Source organism: Thamnophis sirtalis, unplaced genomic scaffold (genome assembly GCF_051295495.1).
Source record: "Thamnophis sirtalis isolate CommonGarterSnake01/CBP01778 unplaced genomic scaffold, rThaSir2_p1.2 scaffold_5, whole genome shotgun sequence".
Taxonomy (NCBI): Eukaryota; Metazoa; Chordata; class Lepidosauria; order Squamata; family Natricidae; genus Thamnophis; species Thamnophis sirtalis.
In genome coordinates, this window is record NW_028261385.1 from 10,043,147 (window position 1) to 10,069,304 (window position 26,158).

Sequence of the window (26,158 nt, forward strand, 5' to 3'; positions counted from 1 at the left end):
TTAATGTAAAATTGGGCGAAACCAAGGCTCTAACACAGTGTGGGATTCAAATAATCTAACAACCGCTTCTCTGCCCTAAAGACCAACTGGGTAAGGGGGGGGGCTCGGTGGTCATGTAATTGGGTGGGCAGCAGTGGTGGGTTTCAAAAAAGTTTCGAACCTACTCTGTGGGTGTGGTCTCCTTTGTGGGAGTGGCTTGCTGGCCATGTGTTTCTCTCTCTCTCTCTCTCTCTCTCTCTCTCTCTCTCTCTCTCTCTCTCTTTCCTTCCTTTTGTCTCTCTGTCCCTTTTTCCTTTTTTTCTTTCTCTCTCACTTTTTCTTTCTTTTTTTCTTTTTTTTCTTTCTTTCTTCCTTTCTTTCTCTTTCTCTTTCTCTCTCTGTGTGAGTCTGTCTGTCTGTGTGTGTGTGTGTCAGTGGTGGGTTTCAAAAAATTTTTGGAACCTCTTCTGTAGGTGTGGCCTGCTTTCTGGTGGAACCTCTTCTAACCGGTTCGGTAGATTTGACGAACCGGTTCTACCGAACTGATGCGAACTGGTAGGAACCCACCTCTGGTGGGCAGGGTCTACTCAACATCACTCACGTCAATGGGCACGTCACCTTAGCTGTTACAATTTAATCAGGGTGAACTAGAGAGGCAGTTTCTGTAAGCAGGGCAATAAAGATGAGGCTAGAAACAACAGCAGAATGTTTCCTTCCTGCCTTCCTTACAGGATTAGCCCTGTAAAGCAGGAAAAAACAAAAGGAGATTTCTTCCAACAATCGGTTCTCTGAACTACTTAGAAAGTTACCAACCGGTTCTCCCGAATAGGTGCGAACCGGCTGAATCCCACCACTGCTCTAATATTTTGTGTCACCTGATGGCCAGCTAAATGTCTATGGAGTTTCTCAGTCATCCAGGTCAAGGTTGCCCCAAAAATGCTTTTTCAGGGGTCACTTTGAAAAGGCCTTTTTTTTTCCCTTGAAGAGGTTTTGCTTCTCATCCAGGAAGCTTCCTTCAGTTCTGACTGAATGGTGGAGGAATAAATCCTTCTTCCATCCTCCACCATTCAGTCAGAACTGAAGAAACTTCTTTTTTTTTTTTTTTGATTGATTGAGAATGACATTTTAATTGTATTTTCTGTTTATGCTTTATAAGCAAAGATATTGAATACAATAAAGTCCAATGTCCCTCAAATTGAAAAGACTTTCAGTTTCATATACCGTCACTGTATACATTAGTTTCATTCACCCAGTTTGAACTGAGTCGACTGGGGAAAATGCATCCAGCCTTATGGGTTTCCTCAATTATTTGGCAGAAACAGGAGTGATGCATTTGTTTTGGAATTATTTCTACAGATACTTTAAATTCCACATATTCATATATAAAACATATTCAGAGTTAAAAGAATATTTATATTTCTTCCCTGTCAGAAATGACACTCTACAGATACGATAGGACCAATAAAACAGCAGATAGCTTCTTAAGCAGATAGCTTCTTAAGCATGGAAGATCTGAGGCTTCCATCCAATTCTTCCAATAAAATTATGTCAGCAAGCATTGCCTTCAGTTTAGGGAAATAGAGATTCTTAGAACTGAAGAAACTTATTGGATGAGAAGAAGCGAAACCTCTCCAAGGAAAAAACAAAGTCCAGTTGTGTTTTGGAAAAGCACCTTTGTGGTGGCCGACGAAATTATACCGACCAAATTTAAAACACAACATGAGTTCGGTCCCATCGTCCATCCTCAGCATTTGATCTTTGTAAGGGATGCTTCAAATGGGTACAGGTAATCCTCAACTTACAGCCATTTCTTTAGTGACCATTCAAAGTTACAATAGCACTGAAAAAAGTGACTGGTGACCAACCGCTCCACCATCCCCATCGTCACGTCATCAAAATTCAGAGGCTTAGCTTGGTGACATTATGGTCAGTTGAAAATATGAATGTATATTATAAATCAATGGGAATTCTTTGTTCTAATTTCTCCTATTTCTCCTTGGAGATAGGTGATATTATAATACTTTAAAGACTCATTGTTATTTGGATAATTATGAATGCAAGGAAATAAGGATTGTTACAAATGAAAGAATATTAATGGTAATTTGAGCACATAATGCTCAACGACAGCGAAATATTCAGTTATGTTTAATGCAAAACCAGTGATGTTATTCTTAATCTTAAGAATCGATGCACAAAAACTTGTAAACAAACGACATGCTTGATGAAATGGAGGAAAGTTGTTGTTTTTTTTCTTCTCTTGCTTTGTTTTGTATGTGTTGTTTTGTTTAAAAAGAATAAAAATATATTTTTTTAAAAAATTTGGAGGCTTAGCAACTGACTCATATTTATGACGGTTGCCATGTCCCCATGTCTTGTGATCCCCTTTTGCGACCCCCTGATAAGCAAAGTCAACGGAGAACCCAGATTCACTTAACAACCAGGCTCCTGAACTTAACAACTGCAGGGATTCATTTAACAACGGTGGCAAGAAAGGTCATAAAATGGGGCAAAACTCACTTAGCTACCATCTCACTTAGCAACAGGAATATTGGGCTCAATTGTGGCCATAGGTCAAGTAACTACAATGGTCTGCAATGTTGCTATAACAATGTACAAGATGCTACAACAGTCCAAAGCGTGGGGGAAAAAATCATGTCACCTTTCTTTTTTGGGGGGGTGTAACTTTAGTCATTAAATAAAGGTTAAATAAAGGGATAGAACAGAATGGAATGGAATATTGGAATATTGGAATAAACAATAGAATATATTAGAATAAAGAATAGAATAGAATAGAATAGAATAGAATAGAATAGAATAGAATAGAATAGAATAGAATAGAATAGAATAGAATAGAATAGAATAGAATAGAATAGAATAGGACTAATGGAATGGAATGGAATGGAATAGAATAACAAAGTTGGAAGGGACCTTGGAGGTCTTCTAGTCCAACCCCCATGCTTAGACAGGAAATCCTACACCACTTCAGACAAATGGCTATCCAATCTCTTCTTAAAAACCTTCGGTGTTGGAGCATTCAGAACTTCTGGAGGCAAGTTGTTCCACTGACTGATTGTTCTCACTGTCAGGAAATTTATCCTTAGTCCTAACTTACTTCTCTCCTTGGTTAGTTTCCACCCATTGCTTCTTGTCCTGCCCTCAGGTGCTTTGGAGAATAGCTTGACTCCCTCTTCTTTGTGGCAACCCCTGAGATATCGGAAGACTGCTATCATGTCTCCCCTAGTCCTTCTTTTCATCAAACTAGACATACCCAGTTCCTGCAACCGTTCTTGATATGATTTAGCCTCCAGTCCCCTAATCAGCTTTGCTGCTCTTCTCTACACTCTTTCTAAAGTCTCTTTTACATCATAGCGACCAAACCTGGATGCAGACTAGCTGCATGCAATTCTTGAGCTCCAGAACGATCCATGCTAGGGGATATGAATATGGTACTGACAAATGGATAGAGGGAAAAAAAACACGTTGCTTTTCTCTGTTTGAGTTTGGAGAGTGAAGGGTTTTTCTTGAAGTTAGAGAGGCAGAAGCATAAAGCACCAGTCTCTATGCACACAGCCTTTAATTAAGTTAATCACGGCTCCGATGTCTCTTATGCCCAATGGCCAAATTGTCTGTTACCTGACCTGGTTTGAGAGAAGAGGGTTTGAGTTGTTGTTGTTTGTTTGTTTTTTAAATCACTTGCTGCTGTAGGAAGTTAAGACACTTCGATTTAAGAATTTATTACGAGAAAGAAAACACCACGGGGTGGAACGCTATCCCTTCCTTTGCAATTAATACCCAGGATGAAAGTGAATAGCATCCCCGCTCGGCGGCACTTAGGTAAATAAGAATCCGTCGCGGTGTCAATGTGAGAATAATTGCTGGCATATGGCAAACTGCAAAACCGACAGTGGCGCAGGCGTGTTTCCTGGCTGGGCCCCATGACCTGCAGCATTTTCCTTGTAAGAAACCACACAATTTGTGAAAAGATGGTGTGATGTCAGGTGAAGCTCCAGTTTTTGGCAGGAGTTGCAAGCAGGAAATCAGTGGGCCCTAATAGAGTCGCCTCCGAGTTTCACATTCGGGCATTTGAGACCTTTATCATCATATTGTCCGTTGCCCTGGAACTGAACTGAACTAATATTGACCTCGCATGGGGCAGAATCGGTTTTCAAAGACTAAAGAAGGACTAGGGGGTGACATGACAGCAGTGTGAATACTGTTGTGGCCCAGCAGGAGCCGTTGGAGCTGCAAACAGACTCCGATAGCGAGGGACCCTATGAGTCGGCTCTGGAAGATGTGGAGGACCCTGGACAGGGTTCCGACTCCGAGCAGGGACCAAAGAGGCTGTTTGGCCACCAGGAGGCACCTGAGGTATGGAGCAGCGGTGAAAGCCAAAGGGAGTGTGCCCATGACGTCAGGCCTTGGAGCAGTGGGGAGGAGCTAAGGGAGTTGGTCCCGGACGCCAGGCAACGGCGGGCAGATAAATGCCGAGAGCAACTACGCAGATACAGAAGATAATTGGACCCAGGTGGTTGTAATTAGGCTCCTCCCAAGAGAGTATATAAGGAGAGACTTTGGGAGGAGGCTGTTTGCAGGATTCAACTAATTATACCAACGCTGGAGAAGCTCTCGGGTGTATTTCTTATCTTGGGAGTCTGGATTGCTGCCCAGGTCTTGTCAATGTGTTAGTTTACTGTGAATAAATTGTCTAGCAGTAATCTTGTCTTGGAGTGCCTCGGCGTATGGAGGGGGGGTCAGACAGAATACCATGTCCAGTTTTGGTCACCACACTATTAAAAAAATAGATGTTGAGACTCTAGAACAGGGGTGTCAAACTCAAGGCCCATGGGCTGGAATTGGACTGCGGTATCAGGGATCCAAGTAAGACCCCCAACGAAAGAAGACTCCGAGGCTTTGAGTTTCCTCAAAGTTCCATTTTATTCGAGATGTCATATTGGGACATCTGGGAAAACCCAAATCTGAAAGTTTCCAGGCTTTCCCCACTCAAAAGGGAGTTCAAGTCCCTGCCCAGCACCCACATGTCCATCCCATGACATGATAGCAGTGTTCCTACATCTGAGCGGAAAGGAGAAAGGAGGGGGTCAAGCTATTTTCCAAGGCGCCTGAAGGCCAGACGAGGAATATTGGATGGAAACTGAACAAGGAAAGATTCAACCTAGAAATAAGGGGGGGAAAATTCTGACAGTGAGAGCAATCAACTCTCTAATGGAACAGAAGTTGTGGGAGCTTCATCACTGGAGGTTTTCAAGAAGAGACAGGACAGCCATTTGTCTGGAATGGTATAAGGGCTCTTGTTTGGGTGGGGGGTTGGACTAGATGACCTACAAGGCCCCTTCCAATCTGTTAAACCTATTCTCCAAAGCACCTGAAGGCAGGACAAGAAGCAAAGGATGGAAACCAACCAAAGGGGGAAGCAACCTAGAACTAAGGAGACATTTCTTAACAGTGAGAACAATTAATCAGTGGAACAACTCTGCCTTCAGAAGCTGTGGATGCTTCGTTACTGGAGGTTTTTAAGAAGATGTTGGATAACCATTTGTCTGAATTGATATAGGGTTTCCTGCCTGAGCAGAGGGCTGGACTGGAAGACCTCCAAGGTCCCTTCCAACTCTTATTCTGTTAAACTTGACAATGATAATGTAATCACTCATGTTATAGTTCTGTACATTACAATACAATACAATACAATAGCAGAGATGGAAGGGACCTTGGAGGTCTTCTAGCCCAACCCCCTGCCTAGGCAGGAAACCCTATGCTGTTTCAGACAAATGGCTATCCAACATCTTCTTAAAGACTTCCAGTGTTGGGGCATTCACAACTTCTGGAGGCAACTTCTATCCCACTGATTAATTGTTCTAACTCTCAGGAAACTTCTCCTCAGTTCTGAGTTGCTTCTCTCCTTGATTAATTTCCACCCATTGCTTCTTGTTCTACACTCAGTTGCCTTGGAGAATAGTTTGACTCCTTCTTCCTTGTGGCAACCCCTGACATTGTTCCCCACATACGTACAAAGTGCTAATATTCTTTAGGGTGCAAAGAGTACTGGTATCCAATTTGGCATCTGTAAAGTAATAATATCCATATAAAGTTTATACCAGAGGTGATATTCAGCAAGTTCTGGAGAACCGGTAGCAGAAATTTGGGGTACTTCTGAGAACCGGTAAATATTACCTCCGATCCATCTATTCTCTGCCTCCCGATCGGGAAGGAATGGGGATTTCGCAGTAACCTTCCCTTGGAGTGGGGAGTGAATGGAGATTTTGCAATTTCCTTCCTCTGCCATGCCCACCAAGCCACACCCACAAAAGCGGTAGTAAAAAAAATTGAATCCGACCATTGATTTTCCCACCTGTAGAAAGGAAGGGAGTGGAGGGAAGGGAAGTGGATAAATGGGTGAAGAAGGGACAGAGATAAATGGATGAAGAAGGGAAGGGACTAGAATAGAAAAGTACAGAACAGAACAGAACAATAGAGTTGGAAGGGACCTTGGAGGTCTCCTTCATAAACCTAAGGATTCCTTGGGGAAGCAAGAACAGTTAAAACAGAACAAGAGACTCAAATTCATCATATGCACCTGCCTTCCAAACATGGGGGGCAAGATCTCCATTCCAAGTACTGAATCAATAATACTTTATTTTAACAGTGAACAGCCTGTGAATCTAGACACCTTGGTCTCGATTTTATACCCAGGGGGTCCTTCTGACCATGCTGGAACATTTCAGTTTATTTTGCTGCTATTTTGGGATAAACATTAACAAGGCTGCAATGTGACTGTATTACGGCTTGCCACCCAGAGTCAACGTACATGGGTTGGGTGGTCATTTAAATTTATTTAATAAATAATAACATAATTTAAAATTATATATGTATACAGTGTGTGTGTGTGTGTGTGTGTGTGTGTATGTGTGTGTGTGTGTGTGTGTGTATCTATTAGATTTTTACAACCCCTGGTAAGCCCCAATTATGGGAGGAAGCTAACTGCTTCCATCATCTGTCAATCGGCTCGTCACAAGAGTCCATCACGACAGAAACCCAATATTTTTTACTGTTGCCTTTGTTATATTTGTGTTTTTTTATTTGTGCTGATAAATAAATAAAGGGAGACTAGTATAGATCTATTTCAAGCTATTTAGCTCTCATCAGCTAGCCATACCCTTACTGGGATTTGAACCTGGGCTATATTACATACTAGGCAGACTTCTTAGCCATTAGGCCACAGGCTCTTATCCGTTATAGGTTATGGCTAGCTGATGAGAGCTAAATAGCTTGAAATAGATCTATACTAGTCTCCCTTTATTTATTTATCAGCACAAATAAAACACACACACACACACACACACACACACACACATATATATATATATATTTGCACTTTCTCAAAAGATATGTAGGGTTTTTTATTTAAAAAAAACTTTGCATAATGTATAGTTTTTCTAAAAAATCTACAAGGCAACAATTTGGATATTAACAATTTGGGGCAAGATTTAAATTCTTGTCATTTTTTTTGTCCTAGAATGCATTTATTACCGTTGGAGAACTCTGTTGCAAAGGTAGAGGACTGAACATTTCATATGTGTTCATTTATTTTCACTATTTCTATGCTGGTGTTTAAGCTTTCCTAGTTTACCATTTTAGGGGTGCGGTGGCTCAGTGGCTAAGACGCTGAGCTTGCCGATCAGAAAGGTCAGCAGTTTGGCGGTTCAAATCCCTAGGGCCTCATAACGGAGTGAGCTCCCATGACTTGTCCCAGCTTATGCCAACCTAGTAGTTTGAAAGCACATAAAAAAATGCAAGTAGAAAAATAGGGACCACCTTTGGTGGGACGGTAACAGCGTTCCGTGAGCCTTTGGCGTTTAGTCATGCCGGCCACATGACCCCGGAGACGTCTTTGGACAGCGCTGGCTCTTTGGCTTTGAAAAGGAGATGAACACCACCCCCTAGAGTCTGGAACGACTAGCACATATGTGCGAGGGGAACCTTTACCTTTACCTTAGTTTATCATTTACAAGATTAGCAAAAGGATAACTAAACTTTAGCTACTGTGACTTTGGAACATGAAAAATTAGATTTGTTGTTTGCAAAAATTAAAAGAAAAATTGGTTTAGATGGGAAGATGTCAGGTAGTCCTTGACTTATAACCACTGTTTTAGTGTTTGAAATGATAACGTCAGCACTGAAAAAAGACTTATGACCATTTTCCACACGACCATTGAAACATCCTCATGGTTACATGATCAAAATTTGGACACTTGGCAACTGGCCGGTATTTATGACAGTTGCAGTGTCCTGGGGTCATGTGATCCCTTCTTGTGACCTTCGGACAAGCAAAGTCAATGGGGAAAGTGGACTCACTTAGCAACCATATACTAATTCAACAACTGCAGGGATTCACTTAAGAACTGTGGGAAGAAAGTTCATAAAATGAGGCAAAATTCATTTCACAACTGTCTCACTTAGTAACAGAAATTTTGGGCTCAGTTGTGGCCGTAAGTCTGCATACCACTTTAATACATGTATTCAATCACGCATTCACTACTGTATACAAGGATGTACCTTTGGGAACATCCATAGGGTTAAGGCTGCCAATCAGATCTCTCACATAAAGTCCGTCCCCTTCATCTTTACTCAGCCAATTGTTGCACGGGAAATAAAAACGGAGGTGGGGCCTGTTCATGTCTGTCACAATCACACGGTCGAGATACCAGCTGGCGTTCATTCCGGTGTTGTCATGCTCGATTCTGCAGCAAAAATGGAGAAGAGAAAAGAAGGCAGTTATTAAAATCAATATTTTGCAACCTGTTCTGACCCAGCCTTAACAGAAACAAGAAACAGACTCCTTGTCATGAAACCTCCCCTCTTTATTTACGTCTTGTGAATTAAGTGCATTCGCCCTCTGAGAAGTCCAGGCAATAATCTAAGGAGTTAACTGCAGTACAGACCTTATCAGTTCCTTGCGATAATTGCAAGGCCGTGAGCTCCCAGGCGAAAGGCAACGCAATGAGCAAAATCTTCAGAAATATGAACTGTTGTCTCCTACGACAGCCACTCCCTTTTCCTTCTATTTATTCCCCAGCCAGGGAAAAGCCATTCAATGTTCATCTGTGCTTTGCTTCCTGAGTGGACTCCTTGTTCTAAATTGTTCTCCTCTCCTAACTGCTCTGTGCATATACGCATCTGGCACAGGCCCCAGCTGTTCTTCCTCCTCACTCATCTCAGCCTCCAAAGGCAGCTGCCTCTCCGATAGCTGGGAAATGTCTCTATCTCTGCGTCTGACGCTGAGCATCCTTCAGAACCTTCCCCAGACTCCAGAACTGGCCCACGTTCCTCCCTGACCTCTTCATCATCCGGGTCTGCCACCAGCTCCGCTGGCAGCTGGCGGGCCACAATACAACCTGCTGCCCTCAGATGCATTAGAACCACGGATCCCAAAATCCCCTTTCTTCACTGGCTGGGAAAGCTGGGAATTGTAACCCCAACAAAACTAGTGGGTATCTGATTGGGGGAAGTTGTGGCACATCTCCCTTTTGTCATAGCATTTTGGCAACAGCTGCACAGACTTCCCACATACTAACTCAAGTCTCTGAAGTAGCAATAGCAATAGCAGTTAGACTTATATACCGCTTCATAGGGCTTTCAGCCCTCTCTAAGCGGTTTACAGAGTCAGCATATTGCCCCCACAGTCTGGATCCTCATTTCACCCACCTCGGAAGGATGGAAGGCTGAGTCAACCTTGAGCCGGTGAGATTTGAACCGCTGAACTGCAGATAACAGTCAGCTGAAGTGGCCTGCAGTACTGCACCCTAACCACTGTGCCACCTCGGCTCTAATGATTTACCTCTTGAATTTAACACAACAAAGACTTTTATGCAAACTTCTCTCTACAAAGGTAATCAGCTGGTTTCATGTTTTGATGTTTTTGAAGTGACAAGCTCTTTGAACATCTATGTATTGTCAAAGAGGGAGGGAGGATTTTGGGAGAAATCTGGAATGTACACTAAAAATTTGTAGTTGAGAGTTAAAACATTTCAGTTCCTAAACTATTGGCTTTACATAGAGAAGACTAAGAATCTGCAGAATAATATCAAGTTCCTTTTCTCAAAGCCCCAAAGTATGGCACTTAATGAATGTGGCCTAGATATGAATGTACAGAATACTTATTTTCTTTTTATGAACCCACATATTTTAAAATGTAATATGTAATTTAATATATTTATAACTTCTTGAATTTCTTATACCTTATAAAATCGAAGGAAGGAGAGAAGGAGAGAAGAAAGGAGGGAAGGAAGGAGGGAAGGAAGGAAGAAGAAGTAGGATTGTTGTATATTGTCAACTGTAGGGGAGAAAAATTGTAAGCAATTTGTAATGAGCAATCTACAAATAAATTAAGAATAAATATTTTAAAAAAATCGACCACACATCTCCATCTTATGGGTATCATATTATTACGTGCTCTTTTCATAATGTTTCTGCTGCTATCTCTGTATTTTATGCCATACTAGTTGATAACCTGGCATTGCCTGGGTATTTATTTATAGGGGGAAAATGTCCGGACCACATGTAATTTCTAATGTTAGATTTTCCCCCTTACCAGAGGGAGCCCCTTGTAAAATATAAAATATAAAGCCATTACCGTGGGAACTCCACTGTGCTGTACAGTAGAGGCCATTTTAGGGCAGTACAGTAGAAGCCATTTTAAGGTGTGTGTGTGTGTGTATGCATATATATACTCACCTAGATTTCCTTTTCAGAAGCTCAGCTGATTGGGCGGCAGAGTGGATTGCCGCGCCTCAACTGTTTTCCTCGCCAGCAGTAATGCTAAAGGTGAATTTTCAGTAAATTGCGCATGCACTCAGCAAACCGGTTGTTAAACGGTAGGATCCCACCCCTGGTCGGGAAGATGTGACCAGCAAGAGACGGTCCCTCAGATAACCTGGTCCCAGGCCATAAAGGGCTTTAAAGATGACCATCAGCACCTTGAATTTCACCTGGAAGCAAATCGGCAGCCAATGCAGCTCCCGCAGGAGAGACAATATATGGGCACACTGAAATCTGCACAGAACCATGCGGGCCGCTGCATTTTGCACCAACTGGAACTTCTGGATACTCTTCAAGGGCAGCCCCATGTAAGCATAATTAGTCAAGTAGCCACACTTTAAGCCGGGGTGGTTTCCGGCTTCTTCTACTGCTGGTTCACTCAGGGAAGTCTTTGGGCGTGCGCATGCTGAACATGCATGCACAGTGGTAAAAAAATTGCTTCTGCACATGCACAGAAGCAAAAAAACAAGATGGCGACTCCTACGGCACCGCTGATAGAACCAGTTCGGGGGCGTGGCCAGCCAGGTTACTACCTACTCGGCTGAACCGGGCCGAACCGGTAGGAACCCACCTCTGGCTTTAGGGTACTTTAGGTTGGCCTTAATCTTCTGATAATACCTTATTTTCCGGATGGCTCCAACATTGTTGGTTTTCACTCGAAACACGTCTGTTTTGCTTCTTTCAAAGGCGGAACTGCTCCTGAAATAGATGGGTCATCGTAATGAAATATAATGAAATCAGTAGACTCTACCTATGGGAAAGTAAGTTAACTGTTGGAACCTATAGATCTGGGCTCTCCGAATTTGGCAAAGTTTAAGACTTGTGGACTTCAACTCCCAGAATTCCTCAGCCAGCCATTCAGATAGACTTCAACTCCCAGAATTCCTCAGCTGACTCAGAATTTCTCAGTCATGGCTGGCTGAGGATTTCTGGGAGTTGAAGTCCATAAGTCTTAAAGCTGCCAGAATTCCCTCAGCCAGCCATTCAGATAGACTTCAACTCCCAGAATTCCTCAACCGACTCTGAATTCCTCAGTCATGGCTGGCTAAGGAATTCTGGGAGTTGAAGTCCATAAGTCTTAAAGCTGCCAGAATTCCTCAGCCAGCCATTCAGATAGACTTCAACTGCCAGAATTCCTCAACCGACTCAGAATTCCTCAGTCATGGCTGGCTAAGGAATTCTGGGAGTTGAAGTCCATAAGTCTTAAAGCTGCCAGAATTCCTCAGCCAGCCATTCAGATAGACTTCAACTCCCAGAATTCCTCAACCGACTCAGAATTCCTCAGTCATGGCTGGCTAAGGAATTCTGGGAGTTGAAGTCCATAAGTCTTAAAGCTGCCAGAATTCCCTCAGCCAGCCATTCAGATAGACTTCAACTCCCAGAATTCCTCAACCGACTCAGAATTCCTCAGTCATGGCTGGCTAAGGAATTCTGGGAGTTGAAGTCCATAAATTGCCACGTTTGGAGATTACTCTATTTAACTAAGTTTGTATATTAGTGTTTGCATGACTTCTGCAGTTCATCTTCTTCTTTTAAGAACCCCATGATCTGTTGCAGAGAGGAGTCTGGGCAACTGAATGGAGCTAGCAGAGTGTTTAATGGCCAGATGCCCTTCCTGTCGACAATGTGGAGTTTTGTTCAGTGGATATATTCTCATTGTGCCCAGTAGAGAGAAATATCTGCCTCTACCTAGGCTGGAACTCACAGCCTCCTGATTATGAGGCAAGAGCGCCACCTCTAGGCCACCGCACCACTCCACATGACCTCTGTAAGATGCCATATGCTAAATAAATAACATAAAAAGCTTTTGAGACTTTTAAAAAATATTTCTCGACCACAAAGAAATATTGGGTAAGTTATTCATATTTGAATACAGAAGATTCTTAAAGCAAATGTAAAAATTAAACCAGAGACATTTTTTTTTAGGCTTTAGTGAACTAAGAATTTGAAAAAGAAATCTGGAACCTTTCTGTTATAGGTGTTGAAAGCAGCCAAAATGTTTTGTGCACTAAAATGGAAATATAACTTTAATTCCCACCAGGGATGAATGACTGGAAATATTGATGGAGTTTTTATTTAGCAATTTAACAGAGATGGCTAAATTAATCGATCTAATCAAAGAAAAGAACACATCCAACTTTGTTCCTTCTTGGAAACCACTTCTGGGTTTTGTGCTTGAGATGGGAAAAAAATATTTTTTTGGCTGATTAGATACATTTGTTGTTATGGAAATGGCTCGTACATATCCAGTATGTAAAAATAAAACTCTGAAACTGTAATGTGATTATTTTATTCTACTGGGCTAAAAATAGTCCAAAGTCAATGCTTTTCATTCTTTTTTTTGCCTTTACCCTACACTTAGAATAGAATAGAAGATTTGGAAGGGACCTTAGAGGTCTTCTAGTCCAACCCTCTGCTTAGGCAGGAAACCCTCTACCATTTCAGACAAATGGTTGTCCAACCTCTTCTTAAACATTTATGCATTTCTTTGCTGCCATCTAGTGGTCATTTGGTTTTTTGCAACTGAGATACAATAGGTTTCCCCAAGTTTTATCTCACAAATATGCCAAAAAGCATGAAGGCTCCTTCAGCATTTCTAAACTATTTTACAATATTTTCACACTTGAGTTGATTTGCCCAGAAATGAAAGTTTTTTGAGAGAAAAATTTACCGTAAGAGCTGTACCTCTTGCAGAGATACAGGAAGTCAACCATACAACCATTTGTTTAGTGAGCATTCAAAGTTACAACAGCACTGAAAAAAGTGACTTATGACCATTTTTCACACTTACAACCGTTGAAGCTATTTTCCAAGGCACCCGAAGGCTAGACAAGGAATAATGGATGGAAACTGAACAAGGAGAGATTCAACCTAAAAATAAGGAGACATTTTCTGACAGTGAGAACAATCAACCCATGGAACAGAAGTGTATAGGGTCTCCTGCTTGAGGAGGGTTGGACTAGATGACCTATAAGGTCCCTTCCAACTCTGTTAATCTGTTATCTGTTTTCTGAACCATCCCCAAGGTCACGCCATCAAAATCTGAATGCTGGGTAACTGTTTCATATTTACGATGGCTGCAATGTCCTGGGGGGGGTGGGTGTCATATGATCCCGTTTTGCAACCTTTTGACAAGCCAAATCAATGTGGAAGCTGGATTCGCTTAACAACCGTGTTACTAACCTAATAACTGCAGTGATTCACTTAATATCCGTGGCAAGAATGTTCATAAAATAGGGCAAATTTTACTTAACAACTGTCTCGCATCGCAACAGAAGTGTTGAGATCAATTGTGATCGTAAGTCGGAGACAGGAGCTGAAGTTGCAACGACATGACGTGCGATCTTGGAGCTCCGAGATCGCAGTTGATACTGTTGCTGCTGGACAGTCTTTTGGGACCTAAACTGTCCCGAAGAGACGGTGACAAGGAAGAGTATGTCTTGTTGATCTCAGGGACCAACAAAAAAAATTATTTTATTGTTGTGTCTATTAAATATATAACAGAGAGATACGGGGTGTGTGTGGGGGGGGGAAAACGTAGTTGAGATGGATTGCCACAGGTAGGGGAGTAAGAAATGATACTAAATTATAATCTATTAAATGAAACAATGAATGTATAAGAATGATAAATGTTAAAACACCTGTAACCAAACGACATACTGTATGTGATGATGAGCTTTGGGGTTTTTTTCTTTTTTTTTCTTTTGTGTGTGTTTTTTTTTCTTTTCTTTTTTCTTTTTTTCTTTTCTTTTTCTATTGTGGTGTGTATATGTTGTCTATGTAACAAAACAAAAAAATTATTAAAAAAAAAAGAAAGTCGCAAAAGCGGATTACATGAACCCAGGACACTGCAACCGTCATAAATATGAACCAGTTGCCAAGTATTTAAATGTGGATCAGGTGACCATGGGGATGGCGGCAATGTGAAAAATGGTCATTGGTCACTTTTTTCAGTGCCGTTGTAACTTTGAACCGTCACTAAATGAATTGTTGTACGTCGAGGAGTACTCATGTTTCCCCATTAAGAAAGCCCTTTGGTGCTTTCTGGATAGTTTGCGTTTTACTCTCATCCCTCTAGCTGGCATAATAAACGGTGAGGCTCAGTGGGAAACAGATGTGCCTAGCACATCTGGAGGGAAACAGATTTCCGGAACATGAGATAATGGAAACATTCACTCCTTCACACAAGTCATTTGTCAGCCGAGTTCACCATATGTGCTTGTGATAACTACCTTGGCATTCCGCACCCTACAAATGTTCACATTTCTAAAAAGGTATATATTTAAAGGGGGGGGAGGGAGAATCCATTGTTTTAATTAAACAATTTTAAAAGGGTAACCTTTTGTGTGTTGCGAAAGGTTACTCTTTTGTCTTGTCCAGGAGTCAGCAATCTTAAACACTCACTAACCGGACCCCCCCCCCTCAATTCTGGAGGTAACCCAAAGTCTGGTTTCCCCACCATAGAGTATCCTCCTAGTATGGCGTCCTTTTTCCTCTACCAATCGGAAGTCCGGTTCCCCCAACATAGAGTCTCCTTCTAACACGGCGTATTTTTTCCTCTACTTGTCTGTTCTGACCTAAGCTTCCCTTTTATTCATTTGCTGTGACTTCTGCTCATTCACATCCAGCAAAGTCTTTCGAGGGAGGATTTACAGTCACAGACCTTATCTGGGCTGGAGAGCTGCCAAGACAATATCTGCAAAACTTGTCAAGGCGTCTCGGAGAGTCACCAACCAATTAAGCGAACTAATTGTCTCCTGCAAACTCCACTCCCCTTTCGCTCCTCTTTTATTTCCTCTGGGAGGGGCCATTCATCGTCTACCCGTGGCCTTACTCCCAAGTCGACCCCTGTTCTTTAGCTGTTGCTTTGTCTGGCAACTCTGTGCGTGCGCACACTGGGAACAGGCTCCAGCTGTTTGTCTGCTTCACTGATGTCTGACTCTGAAGTCAGCTGATAACTGGCATGCGGCCCTGGCCCCCACTCTGCCTCTGACACAGAGCCCTCATCAGAGCCTTCCCCAGACTCCAGGACTGGCCCATGTTCCTCTCCAACCTCCTCACTGTCCGAATCTGCTGCTAGCTCCCCTGGTGGGCCACAACACTGTCCTAACCAAAAGCCCTATCAATTGTGGAGCCCACCGGTGAGAGGGAGCCACAGGAAAGGGATAAAAGAGCCACATGTGGCTCCAGAGCCACAGGTTGCTGATCCCTGGTCTTATCTTTATTGTCCAAATCCTTTCAGCACCTGGGACTTTTTCTTACAAAGCAAAAATCATGAGTAGCTGAAGACTCTTGTATTTTATTTGAAAATGCCTACGTGTCCCAAAGAGATTTAAATGGGACACTAGCACATTGTAATGCAAACTGTCCCCGTACAATTTGTGCTTGACTTACGATAATTCATTTAGTGACCATTTGAAATTACCAGATTGAAAAAATCGACTTACGTCCGTTTTTCACACATTGTATGGTCATATGATTGAAATTCAGAACGCTTGGCAACTGGCATGTATTGATGACAGTTGCTGTATTCTGGGGTCATGTGATCCCCTTTTACGACCTTCTGATAAGCGGAGTCAATAGGGAAATCAGATTCACTTAACAACCAGAATAACAGAGTTAGGAAGGGACCTTGGAGGTCCTCGAGTTCAATCCCCTGCTTAGCCAGGAGACCACATGCTACCATTTCAGACAAATGGCTGTCCAATCTCTTCTTAAAAACCTCCAGTACTGAAGCATTCACAACTTCTGGAGGCAAGTTGTTCCACTGATTAATTGTTCTAACTGTCAGGAAATTTCTCCTTAGTTCTAAGTTGCTTCTCTCCTTGCTTAATTTCCACCCATGGCTTCTTGTCCTGCCTTCAGGTGCCTTTGAGAATAGTTTGACTCCCTCTTCTTTGTGGCAGCCCCTGAGATATTGGAAAACTGCTATCATGTCTCCCCTAGTCCTTCTTTTCATTAAACTAGACACACCCAGTTCCTGCAACCGTTCTTCATATGTTTTAGCCTCCAGTCCCCTAATCACCTTTGTTGCTCTTCTCTGCTCTCTTTCTAGAGTCTCCACATCTTTTTTTATAATGCTCTACAGAATTTGTGTATTTTGGCAATACTCACTTGCTGGTCAGATGGACTTTTGGTGTGATGCCAAATTCACCGAAGAGTGTAACAAAGACATTGGCATCAGTCCCTGCTCCTCTGATGTCTCCAGTCACTGTCACCACTTCATATACTGGCAAAGGAAAAAGGTAGAAAGGTAATCAAAACAAAAAAAGTCAGAACAGAGGAGCCGTACAGATTTATAGCTGATCCTAAAATCAGGGTGGAAAAAAACCAGAATTTTGTCCTGAGTGAATGAGGGATCTGAAAGTTCTTTTTTTTCTACTTCAGCACACCTGATTGACTCACCTGAGTTCTGCCAATGATGTCTTCAATGATTCAGACAGTTTGGAAGATAAGCACAGAAAGGCTACAAAGAATTGCATAGACTAAAACAGCAAGATTTCTAAAGAGAATTGGAGAAGCTGGGACTGTTTAATTGAAAGGAAAGGCATGAAATGGAATGGCAGAGCAGGGGAGGGGATAAATGAATGAAGAAGGGAAGGGAAAGGAAGAGAAGGAGATAAATGAATGAAGAAGGGAAGGGAATAAATGAATGAAGAAGGGAAGGGAAGAAGATAAATGAATGAAGAAAAGAAAGGGGATAAATCAATGAAGAAGGGAAGAGAAAGGGGATAAGTGAATGAAGTAGGGAAGGGAAAAGGATAAATCCATGAAGAAGGGAAGGGGATAAATAAATGATGGGGAAGAGGAAGGGAAGGGAAGAGAAAGGAAGGGAAGGAAAGGAGATAAATGAATGAAGAAGGGAAGGGGATAAATCAATGAAGGAGGGAAGAGAAAGGGGATAAGTGAATGAAGTAGGGAAGGGAAAAGGATAAATCCATGAAGAAGGGAAGGGAAGGGGATAAATAAATGATGGGGAAGAGGAAGGGAAGGGAAGGAGATAAATGAATGAAGAAGGGAAGGGGATAAATCAATGAAGAAGGGAAGAGAAAGGGGATAAGTGAATGAAGAAGGGAAGGGAAGGGGATAAATAAATGATGGGGAAGAGGAAGGGAAGGGAAGGAGATAAATGAATGAAGAAGGGAAGGGGATAAATCAATGAAGAAGGGAAGAGAAAGGGGATAAGTGAATGAAGAAGGGAAGGGAAGGGGATAAATAAATGATGGGGAAGAGGAAGGGAAGGAAAGAGAAACTAAGAGAAAGGAAGGGTAGGAGATAAATCAATGAAGAAGGGAAAGGGAAAGGGAAAGGGAAAAGGGAAGGGCAGTTGTTAACTGAGTTTTGCCCCAAACAGTCATGTCACTTTTTTCAGTGCTAATTTTGAATGATTCCTAAACAAAATATTGTAAGTCAACAACTGCCTGCACTGTACCTATATTCAAGTTCTGCGTCCATTTAGTCCTCAGGTGCCTTGGAAAATAGTTTGACTCCCTCTTCTTTGTGGCAGCCCCTGAGATATTGAAAGACTGCTATCATGTCTCCCCTAGTCCTTCTTTTCATTAAACTAGACATACCCAGTTCCTGCAACCGTTCTTCATATGTTTTAGCCTCCAGTCCCCTAATCATCTTTGTTGCTCTTCTCTGCACTCTTTCTAGAGTCTCCACATCTTTTCTACGTCGGGGCGACCAAAACTGGATGCAGTATTCCAAGTGTGGTCTTACCAAAGCATTATAAAGTGGTATTAACACTTCCCATGATCTTGATTTTCTCCCTCTGTTTGCTAATTTACGAATAAAGCAAGTAGGGAAAAGTCTAGAGTTACTCTTTTCTTGTGTTTATTCCAAATATTCAGTCGGTTACTTAATCATACAAGATAACTTGTGGATTGTTTATATGTATCGCCCCCCCCCCCACCTTGTATCTCTACAACCTCTCTGCTCCTCCCATGGAAGTAATATTATATGTTCATTTATTTATTCATGGTTAATTGAACCATACATTATTCAATTAACCTAAATTCCTGGTTTTACAGAGGAGATTAAGCCATAAACTAACCATATGGAGCGGTTCAGCAACACGCTGGGCTAAAACGTTAAAAAGTTCATAATTCAGTGCCTGTGTTATGCAAATACAGTCATTATCCTGAATGAAAGTGCCTAACATCCGAAGGTGATAATAATTCTTTTAGCACTTAAGAACAACGTGTTATTAGCTTTAATGGAGTAGACCCCGGTTTACTACTATTACTACTGGTTAGTTTTTATATATACTGTAAGGTAAAAGTAAAAGCGTTATTTAACTGAGCCTGACTCGTGGCAACTGCACAGATCTACTGTAACCATTTGTGCGGTTGCCACGAGACAGGCTCAGTTAAGATCATGGCATCCAGCCAGGGGTGGGTTCCTGCCAGTTCTAACCTCTTCTATAGAAGAGGTTCCACAAATCTCCAGTGCCATTTAGAACCGGTTCCAGCTCCCTCCCCCCACCCGTCCGGACATCAATCAAGATGAAGAGCGAGAGGAGGAATTCTGGGAGTTGAAGTCCACAAGTCTTAAAGCTGTCAAGTTTGAACACCCCTGGGGTTTTTTTTCTAAAGGGTTAGGGGTGCAAAGGTCTTGTAACTTGACAGCTTTAAGACTTGCACACTTCAATGCCAGAGTTCTTGGGCCAACATGACTGGAGGAGGAATTCTGGGAGTTGAAGTCCACAAGTCTTAAAGCTGTCAAGTTTGAACACCCCTGGGTTTTTTTCTCTAAAGGGTTAGGGGTGCAAGGGTCTTGTAACTTGACAGCTTTAAGACTTGCACACTTCAATGCCAGAGTTCCTGAGCCAACATGACTAGAGGAGGAATTCTGGGAGTTGAAGTCCACAAGTCTTAAAGCTGTCAAGTTTGAACACCCCTGGGTTTTTTTTCTCTAAAGGGTTAGGGGTCCAAGGGTCTTGTAACCTGACAGCTTTAAGACTTGTGTGCTTCAAAGGCCAGAGTTCCTGAGCCAACATTTTGGTTGCTAAGCAAGAGCGTTGTTAAGTGAGTTTCACCACATTTTACAAGTTGGCCATGCCCACCCAGTCACATGGCTGGCAAGCCACTCCCATCCTGTCACATGGCTGGCAAGCCACTCCCACAAAGCAGGCCACACCTACAGAAGAGGTTCTAAAAAAATTTGAAACCCACCCCTGCATCCGGCCCTCTCAATTCCTGGCAAATAGATGGGGAAGAAATGGAAGTAGTGACAGATTTTATTTTTATTTTTTATTTTCCTGTGCTCCAAGATCAGCGCAGATGGGGATTGCAGCCAAGAAATTAAAAGACGTTTGCTCCTGGGGAGGAAAGCGATGGCAAATCTAGACAGCCTACTAAAAAGCAGAGGCATCATCAACAAAAGTGCCTATAGTCAAGGCTACGGATTTCCCAGTTGCAATGTATGGCTGTGAAAGTTGGACCATAAGAAAGGCTGAGCGCCAAAGAATCAAGGCCTTTGAACTCTGGTGCTGGAGAAGACTCCTGTGAGTCCCTTGGACTGCAAGACGATCCAACCAGTCAGTCCTAGAGGAGATCAACCCTGACTGCTCTCTAGAAGGCCAGTTCCTGAAGAGAAAACTCAAATACTTTGGCCACTGATGAGAAGGAAGGACTCCCTGGAGAAGAGCCTCATGCTGAGAACGATGGAGGGCAAAAGAAGAAGGGGACGGCAGAGAAGGAGGTGGCTGGATGGAGTCACTGAAAGAGTAGGGGTGAGCTTAAACAGACTCCAGAGGATAGTAGAGGACAGGAAGGCCTGGAGGAACATTGTCCATGGGTCCGCGATGGGTCGGACACGGCTTTGCAACTAACAACAACTGTAACCATATATTTATCTTGACAAAAGTACATAAGTAATTTATCTCTGCCTTCCTGCAGAATATTTTTATTCCAACTTCAAGTCTTAAATAGAGATAATCCTAGACTCACAACAATTTATTTAGTGACTGTTCAAAGTTACAGCAGCACTAAAATAAGTGATCTATGACCATTTTTCACACACACAGCAGCATTCCCCAAAAATAGGGCATAATTCACTTAACAACTGCCTTGTTCAGCAAAGGAAGTGTTGGTCTCAATTGTGGTTATAAGCTGAGGACTATCTGTACTGATGCAGAGAGAGAAGAGTGGAAATTGAGTTTTAAATGAATTTTATTTATTTGACTGATTCATTGGTGTGACTCTCTGTGGTGTTCAGAAATAAAAATATCCATTCACAACCAACCTGTATGAAGAATAAAATCAACCACTGTAGAACCACCAAAGAAATAAAATGATATAATAATATTTCGGTGGCAGAATAATCTGCCCCTCAAGTTTCTCAGAGTCTCTAAAATTTGTTTTTTTTCTTAATTCCACCATTCATGGGTCTCACAAAATTGTTTACCCAACAATCCAGCAGCTGCCAATCTCAATATCTCTTCTTTCTCCTATTTCCATCCGTTTTCCTTAGTATCTGTTACCGACTGAAACAGGTGCCCGCTGGAGTTTGTTAAAAAGAGATTGGACAGCCATTTGTCTGAAATGGTATAAGGTCTCCTGCTGGAGCAGGGGGTTGGACTAGAAGACCTCCAAGGTCCCTTCCAACTCTGTTATTCTGTCCTGTTCCATCTGTCATTCTGCTAATACTGAGACTCCACATTTGGCAAAGAAGAGAAGTTGCCTTTTTCATCTTAAGCAACTCTCAAAACTCTCCTAGGGTTTTTTTTCTAAATGCTTTCTTTCAATTCCACCTTTCCTCCAAACATTTCAGAAAAGCATTCTGAGGTACGTCCAACCTCAATTTTTCTTCGATCCACAATGCAACCTGATGAAGTTGATCAAGGTAGAGAAACCAGGAATGGCCTAAAGCAGGGATCTCCAAACTTGGCAACTTTTAAGAGGGTTGGACTTCCACTTCCAGAATTCCTCAGCCAGCGTGAAAGTCCACCAGTCTTAAAATTGCCAACCTTGGAGACGCCCTAATCCAGTGGTGGCTAACTTTTTTACTGTCACTTGCCAAAAGCGAGGTGAGCCGAGGTAGCGCAGTGGGTAGAGTACAGTACTGCAGGCCACTTCAGCTGACAGCTATCTGCAGTTCGACGGTTCAAATCTCACCGGCTCAAGGTTGACTCAGCCTTCCATCCTTCCGAGGTGGGTAAAATGAGGACCCAGACTGTGGGGGCGATATGCTGACTCTGTAAACCGCTTAGAGAGGGCTGAAAGCCCTATGAAGAGGTATATAAGTCTAACTGCTATTGCTATTGCTATAAAGCGCATGCTCGTGCGAGCCCACACCCATAATTCAATGCATGCGTGACACCCCCAGTTTGCGTGCCTCCCCTTTGCGCATGCATATGTGACAACCCCCGTACTTCCCGCCACCTCCGTGTGTGCCTACTTGAAACCTCCTGCGACCAAAAATGAGGGGCACGGGGGGGGGGCACACTCCCACGGTGGCCCATTTTGGGCCTCGTAGGCCTCCCTAAAGTCTCCTGGAAGCAAAAATGGGTCGTGGGGGAGGGAAGCGATGCAACCCCCCCCCAAGCTTCCTCCACCCCATGCATGCACGCATGACCCCTGCTGTGCATGTGCACATCTCCCACATGCGCTCCGCTCCCCGCACATAACCCCAAAATAAGTGGCCAAAAACCGCATGCGTGGTGGAGCTAAGCTGGGGCAACGGCTCGCGTGCCTGCAGAGAGGTCTCAGGTGGCATGAGTGCCATAGCCTCGCCATCACGCCCCTAATCTAAAGCCAGAAAGTTAATTTTAGAACCAAAGAGGATTAAAGAGAAGTCTTCCCTTAAGAGCCAGCTGCACATCAACTCAGCCTTCTGATGTCTGAAGGACATATTCATTAAACCAGGCATCAATCTGTTCTTCACCCCTGAACCCTCTTTAAATAATCTTAATGGACCCCCCCCCCAAGATTTGAATCATAACATTTTTTAAAACTCAAGATTAAAACCATAACATTTTTTCAAGCTTTCACAGAGCCCCTAGGATGATATCACGGCCCTCCAGGGGGTCTGCAAACCACAGGTTAATAGCCACCACATTAAATCATAAGAAGCAAGAGCTTCTTATGATATAGATATAGTTAAATAAATAATTGATAATGATAATAATGTATATACAGTGTGTAGTGTTATGATAAGTAATAACTGGATATGAATGTTGAATGGCACCCATGAAAGGAAGATTAGAAACCCTTTTGGATTATATATAAAGGTTAATCATCATCATCATCATCATCATCATCATCATCAATCAATCAATCAATCATAGACATCGCAATACCAGGTGATAGCAGGGTCACTGAGAAGGAACATGAAAAAATCGCAAAATACCAGGACTTAAAAATCGAAATTCAACGACTATGGCACAAACCAGCAGTGGTGATTCCAGTGGTAATTGGCACACTGGGTGCTATCCCAAAAGCACTGGAATTACATTTGAAACAGTTAAAAAATTGACAATATCACCATCAGTCAAATGCAAAAAGCCGCACTGCTTGGATCTGCACGCATATTACGAAAATACGTTACGACGTCCTAGGCCCCTGGGTGGGGCCCGACTAGTAACCAATGCCAAATCCGGCGAAACAACTGGCCGCTGTGATACAATTGTATAATAATAATAATAAAGTTATATTCAGTTAAGTTTTGATTACTAGGGGGAAAATGATATGATGCAGGATATAGTCAAATAAAGGAGGGATAATGATAATAGCGTGTGTGTGCGTGTGTGTGTGTGTGTGTGTATGTATGTGTACAATATAAGGAAATGAGATGTAAATTGTAAACAGTGATTTGGAAAGAAGGATAGAAAACTTTGTAATTAAATAGTATGGATGTTTAGCTAGAATAGGACATAAGGATTTAGTGTCATTGGAGAATTTTAGAAATAGTAAATGTAATGCCAGTATGTGGTTATGTATTAAATCTTGGTATATTTTATGATGAAGGACGTTTAAGCAACTATAGTCAAATGAAAATGGTGGTATGCTGATGGTAACGTATAAATATCTGAGTTAAAATACTTGAGCTAATGCGAATTAGGCTTGATGACTATGGAAGAGATACAAGAAAGCCTTTTGTAACCAACTGATACACTTTCTACAGTATGTAAAAAAAGGAAGATTTTATGTGTTGTGTTGTTTTGAAAATAAAAAATAAAAAAACTTTAATAATTAAAAAAAAGAAGCAATAGCTCAAAAAACCACATTTTAATAAATTTCTCCGTCTCACCTTTTTTCTTGTTGTATTCATCTTCGGTTTCATGAGAAGATTCTGAGCAATAATTGAGAAGCTCCTGCTTGTACATCTCTGCGAAGTTCTCGTCATCCTTCCTCTTCTTCTTCTTCTTCTTGTCTTTACTCTTCCCTTTCTTCTTTTTCTTCTTCTTTTTCTTCTTCCTCTTGTGGCCATAATCGTCGTCCTCCTCGTCTTCACTGCTATCACTGCATTCTTTCTTTCTTTTCTTCTTCTTCTTCTTTTTCTCCTTCCTCTCCTCACTGCTGTCTTCTGATGAGTCTTCACTTCTCACCTCTGCCGAGTCCCTTTTTCTCGCGTTCTTCTTTCTCTTGCAGCCCTTGTCCAAATCCTCCTCCTCTTCCTCTGAAGACGAACTCATTCTTGTCATCCGCTATTCATCTAATCTTCTTCTTCTCTTCCATGCCGTTACTTGCTTCTCTTCTTCTAGACTTTCTTTTTCTCTTTTCAGTTTGTTAGATTTTGATTCTTCCTCTTTAAATACCTTCCACCCCTCTGCTGTTTCTTGAACTTTCTTATATGGCATCTAACTCTTCCTTCTGCCTCGGCTCTCCCAAGCCCATAAAATTGTTGGCTTCTTAAAAGCGTCTGCCTTCTTCGTTAACTTTACACCGTCCGCCTTCCAGTGGTTTCATCAGAATGCCTTTTTCGTTCACATCTTCTGTTTCCTCTTTGACTTGTGTTGCTATTCAGTCCCATCACTTATTCATGGGACTTAGCTGTGGAGGGCTTCCTTCCTCTGTGTGTCAGTGCGAGTGTGCATGCAAGCACATATTTTGTAGGTTATAGAGGGGGGTCAAGCTATTCTTCAAAGTAGCTGAGGGTAAGACAAGAAGCAATGGGTGGGAACTCATCAAGGAGAGAAATAACCTAGAACTAAGGAGAAACTTCCTGACAATTAGAACAATTAACCAGTGGAACAATTGGCCTCCAGAAGTTGTGGGTGCTCCCTCACTGGAAGCTTTTAAAGCAGAGATTGGACAATCATTTGTCTCAAATGGTAGTGTGGGGGCACAGGTGTCAAACCCGAGGCCTGGGGGGGGAATCCGGCCTGCGGGGTACTTAGATCTGGCCCGCAGGGTTGCCCTGGGAGCAGTGAAGGACTGGCCAGTGGTGCCTCTGGCAGTGAGAACAGAGCTTGCAAGGACTGAGGGGGGGGGGCTTCCGAGGTGTGTTTTCGCTGGCAGAGGGTTTCAAGAGGCAGTTGCAGGGGAAAACGGAGCTCGGGAGCCTGTTTTCCCAGGCAGAGAGGTCAGACCACCACAGGCGCCCCTGACATGAGTGACGTTTAGCTGGCCATGCCCCCCTCTCACCCTCCCAACCTCAAACACAACCCTGATGTGGCCCTCAATGGAATCGAGTTTGAAATCCCTGGTATAGGGTTTCCTGCCTGAGCAGGGGATTGGACTACAATGCCTCCAAGGTCCCTTCCAACTCTGTTATTCTATTCTATTCTATTCTATTCTATTCTATTCCATTCCATTCCATTCCATTCCTTTATTCTATTCCATTCCATTCCATTCCATGTTTTCTATTCTATTCCATTCCATTCCTTTCCTTTTTTCTATTCTATTCTATTCCATTCCTTTGCTTTCCTTTCCTTTTTTTCTATTCTATTCTATTCCTTTTTTTCTATTCTATTCTATTCCTTTTTTCTATTCTATTCTATTCCATTCCATTCCTTTTTTCTATTCTATTCTATTCCATTCCTTTTTCTATTCTATTCTATTTGATTCCATTCCATTCCTTTTTTCTATTCTATTCTATTCCCTTTTTTCTATTCTATTCTATTCCATTCCATTCCTTTCCTTTTTTATTCTATTCTTTCCATTCCATTCCTTTTTTTCTATTCTGTCCTGTTTTGTTCCATTCCATTCCTTTTTTCTATTCTATTCTATTCCATTCTATTCCATTTCTTTTTCTATTCTATTCAGATTAAATCCAGTAATTTTTCTATTCAGTCTCATCAGACCTGCCTTTGAACAGAAGTTAGATGAGAACCTATAGTCTAGTGCACTATATCCTTGGCACAGCAAGGAGAAAATCTTTTGCTATTTTTGGTCAAGGT

The 26,158-nt window shown here is 42.2% G+C and overlaps 1 protein-coding gene across 1 annotated transcript in view; it reads right to left on the reverse strand.

The window, feature by feature from the left end:
- The window catches only part of LOC106555762 (lipoxygenase homology domain-containing protein 1), a 218,295-nt gene extending 193,835 nt beyond the window's left edge, over positions 1-24,460 (reverse strand). The window contains exons 1-5 of the mRNA XM_087715353.1: positions 24,365-24,460; positions 24,067-24,235; positions 16,927-17,041; positions 11,431-11,511; positions 8,551-8,735 (exon numbers count right to left, since the gene is read on the reverse strand). Of these exons, the coding sequence (XP_087571479.1) occupies positions 8,551-8,735; positions 11,431-11,511; positions 16,927-17,041; positions 24,067-24,235; positions 24,365-24,460 (646 nt within the window). The remainder of the gene's footprint in view (positions 1-8,550; positions 8,736-11,430; positions 11,512-16,926; positions 17,042-24,066; positions 24,236-24,364) is intronic.
- Between the last annotated feature and the right edge of the window lie 1,698 nt (positions 24,461-26,158).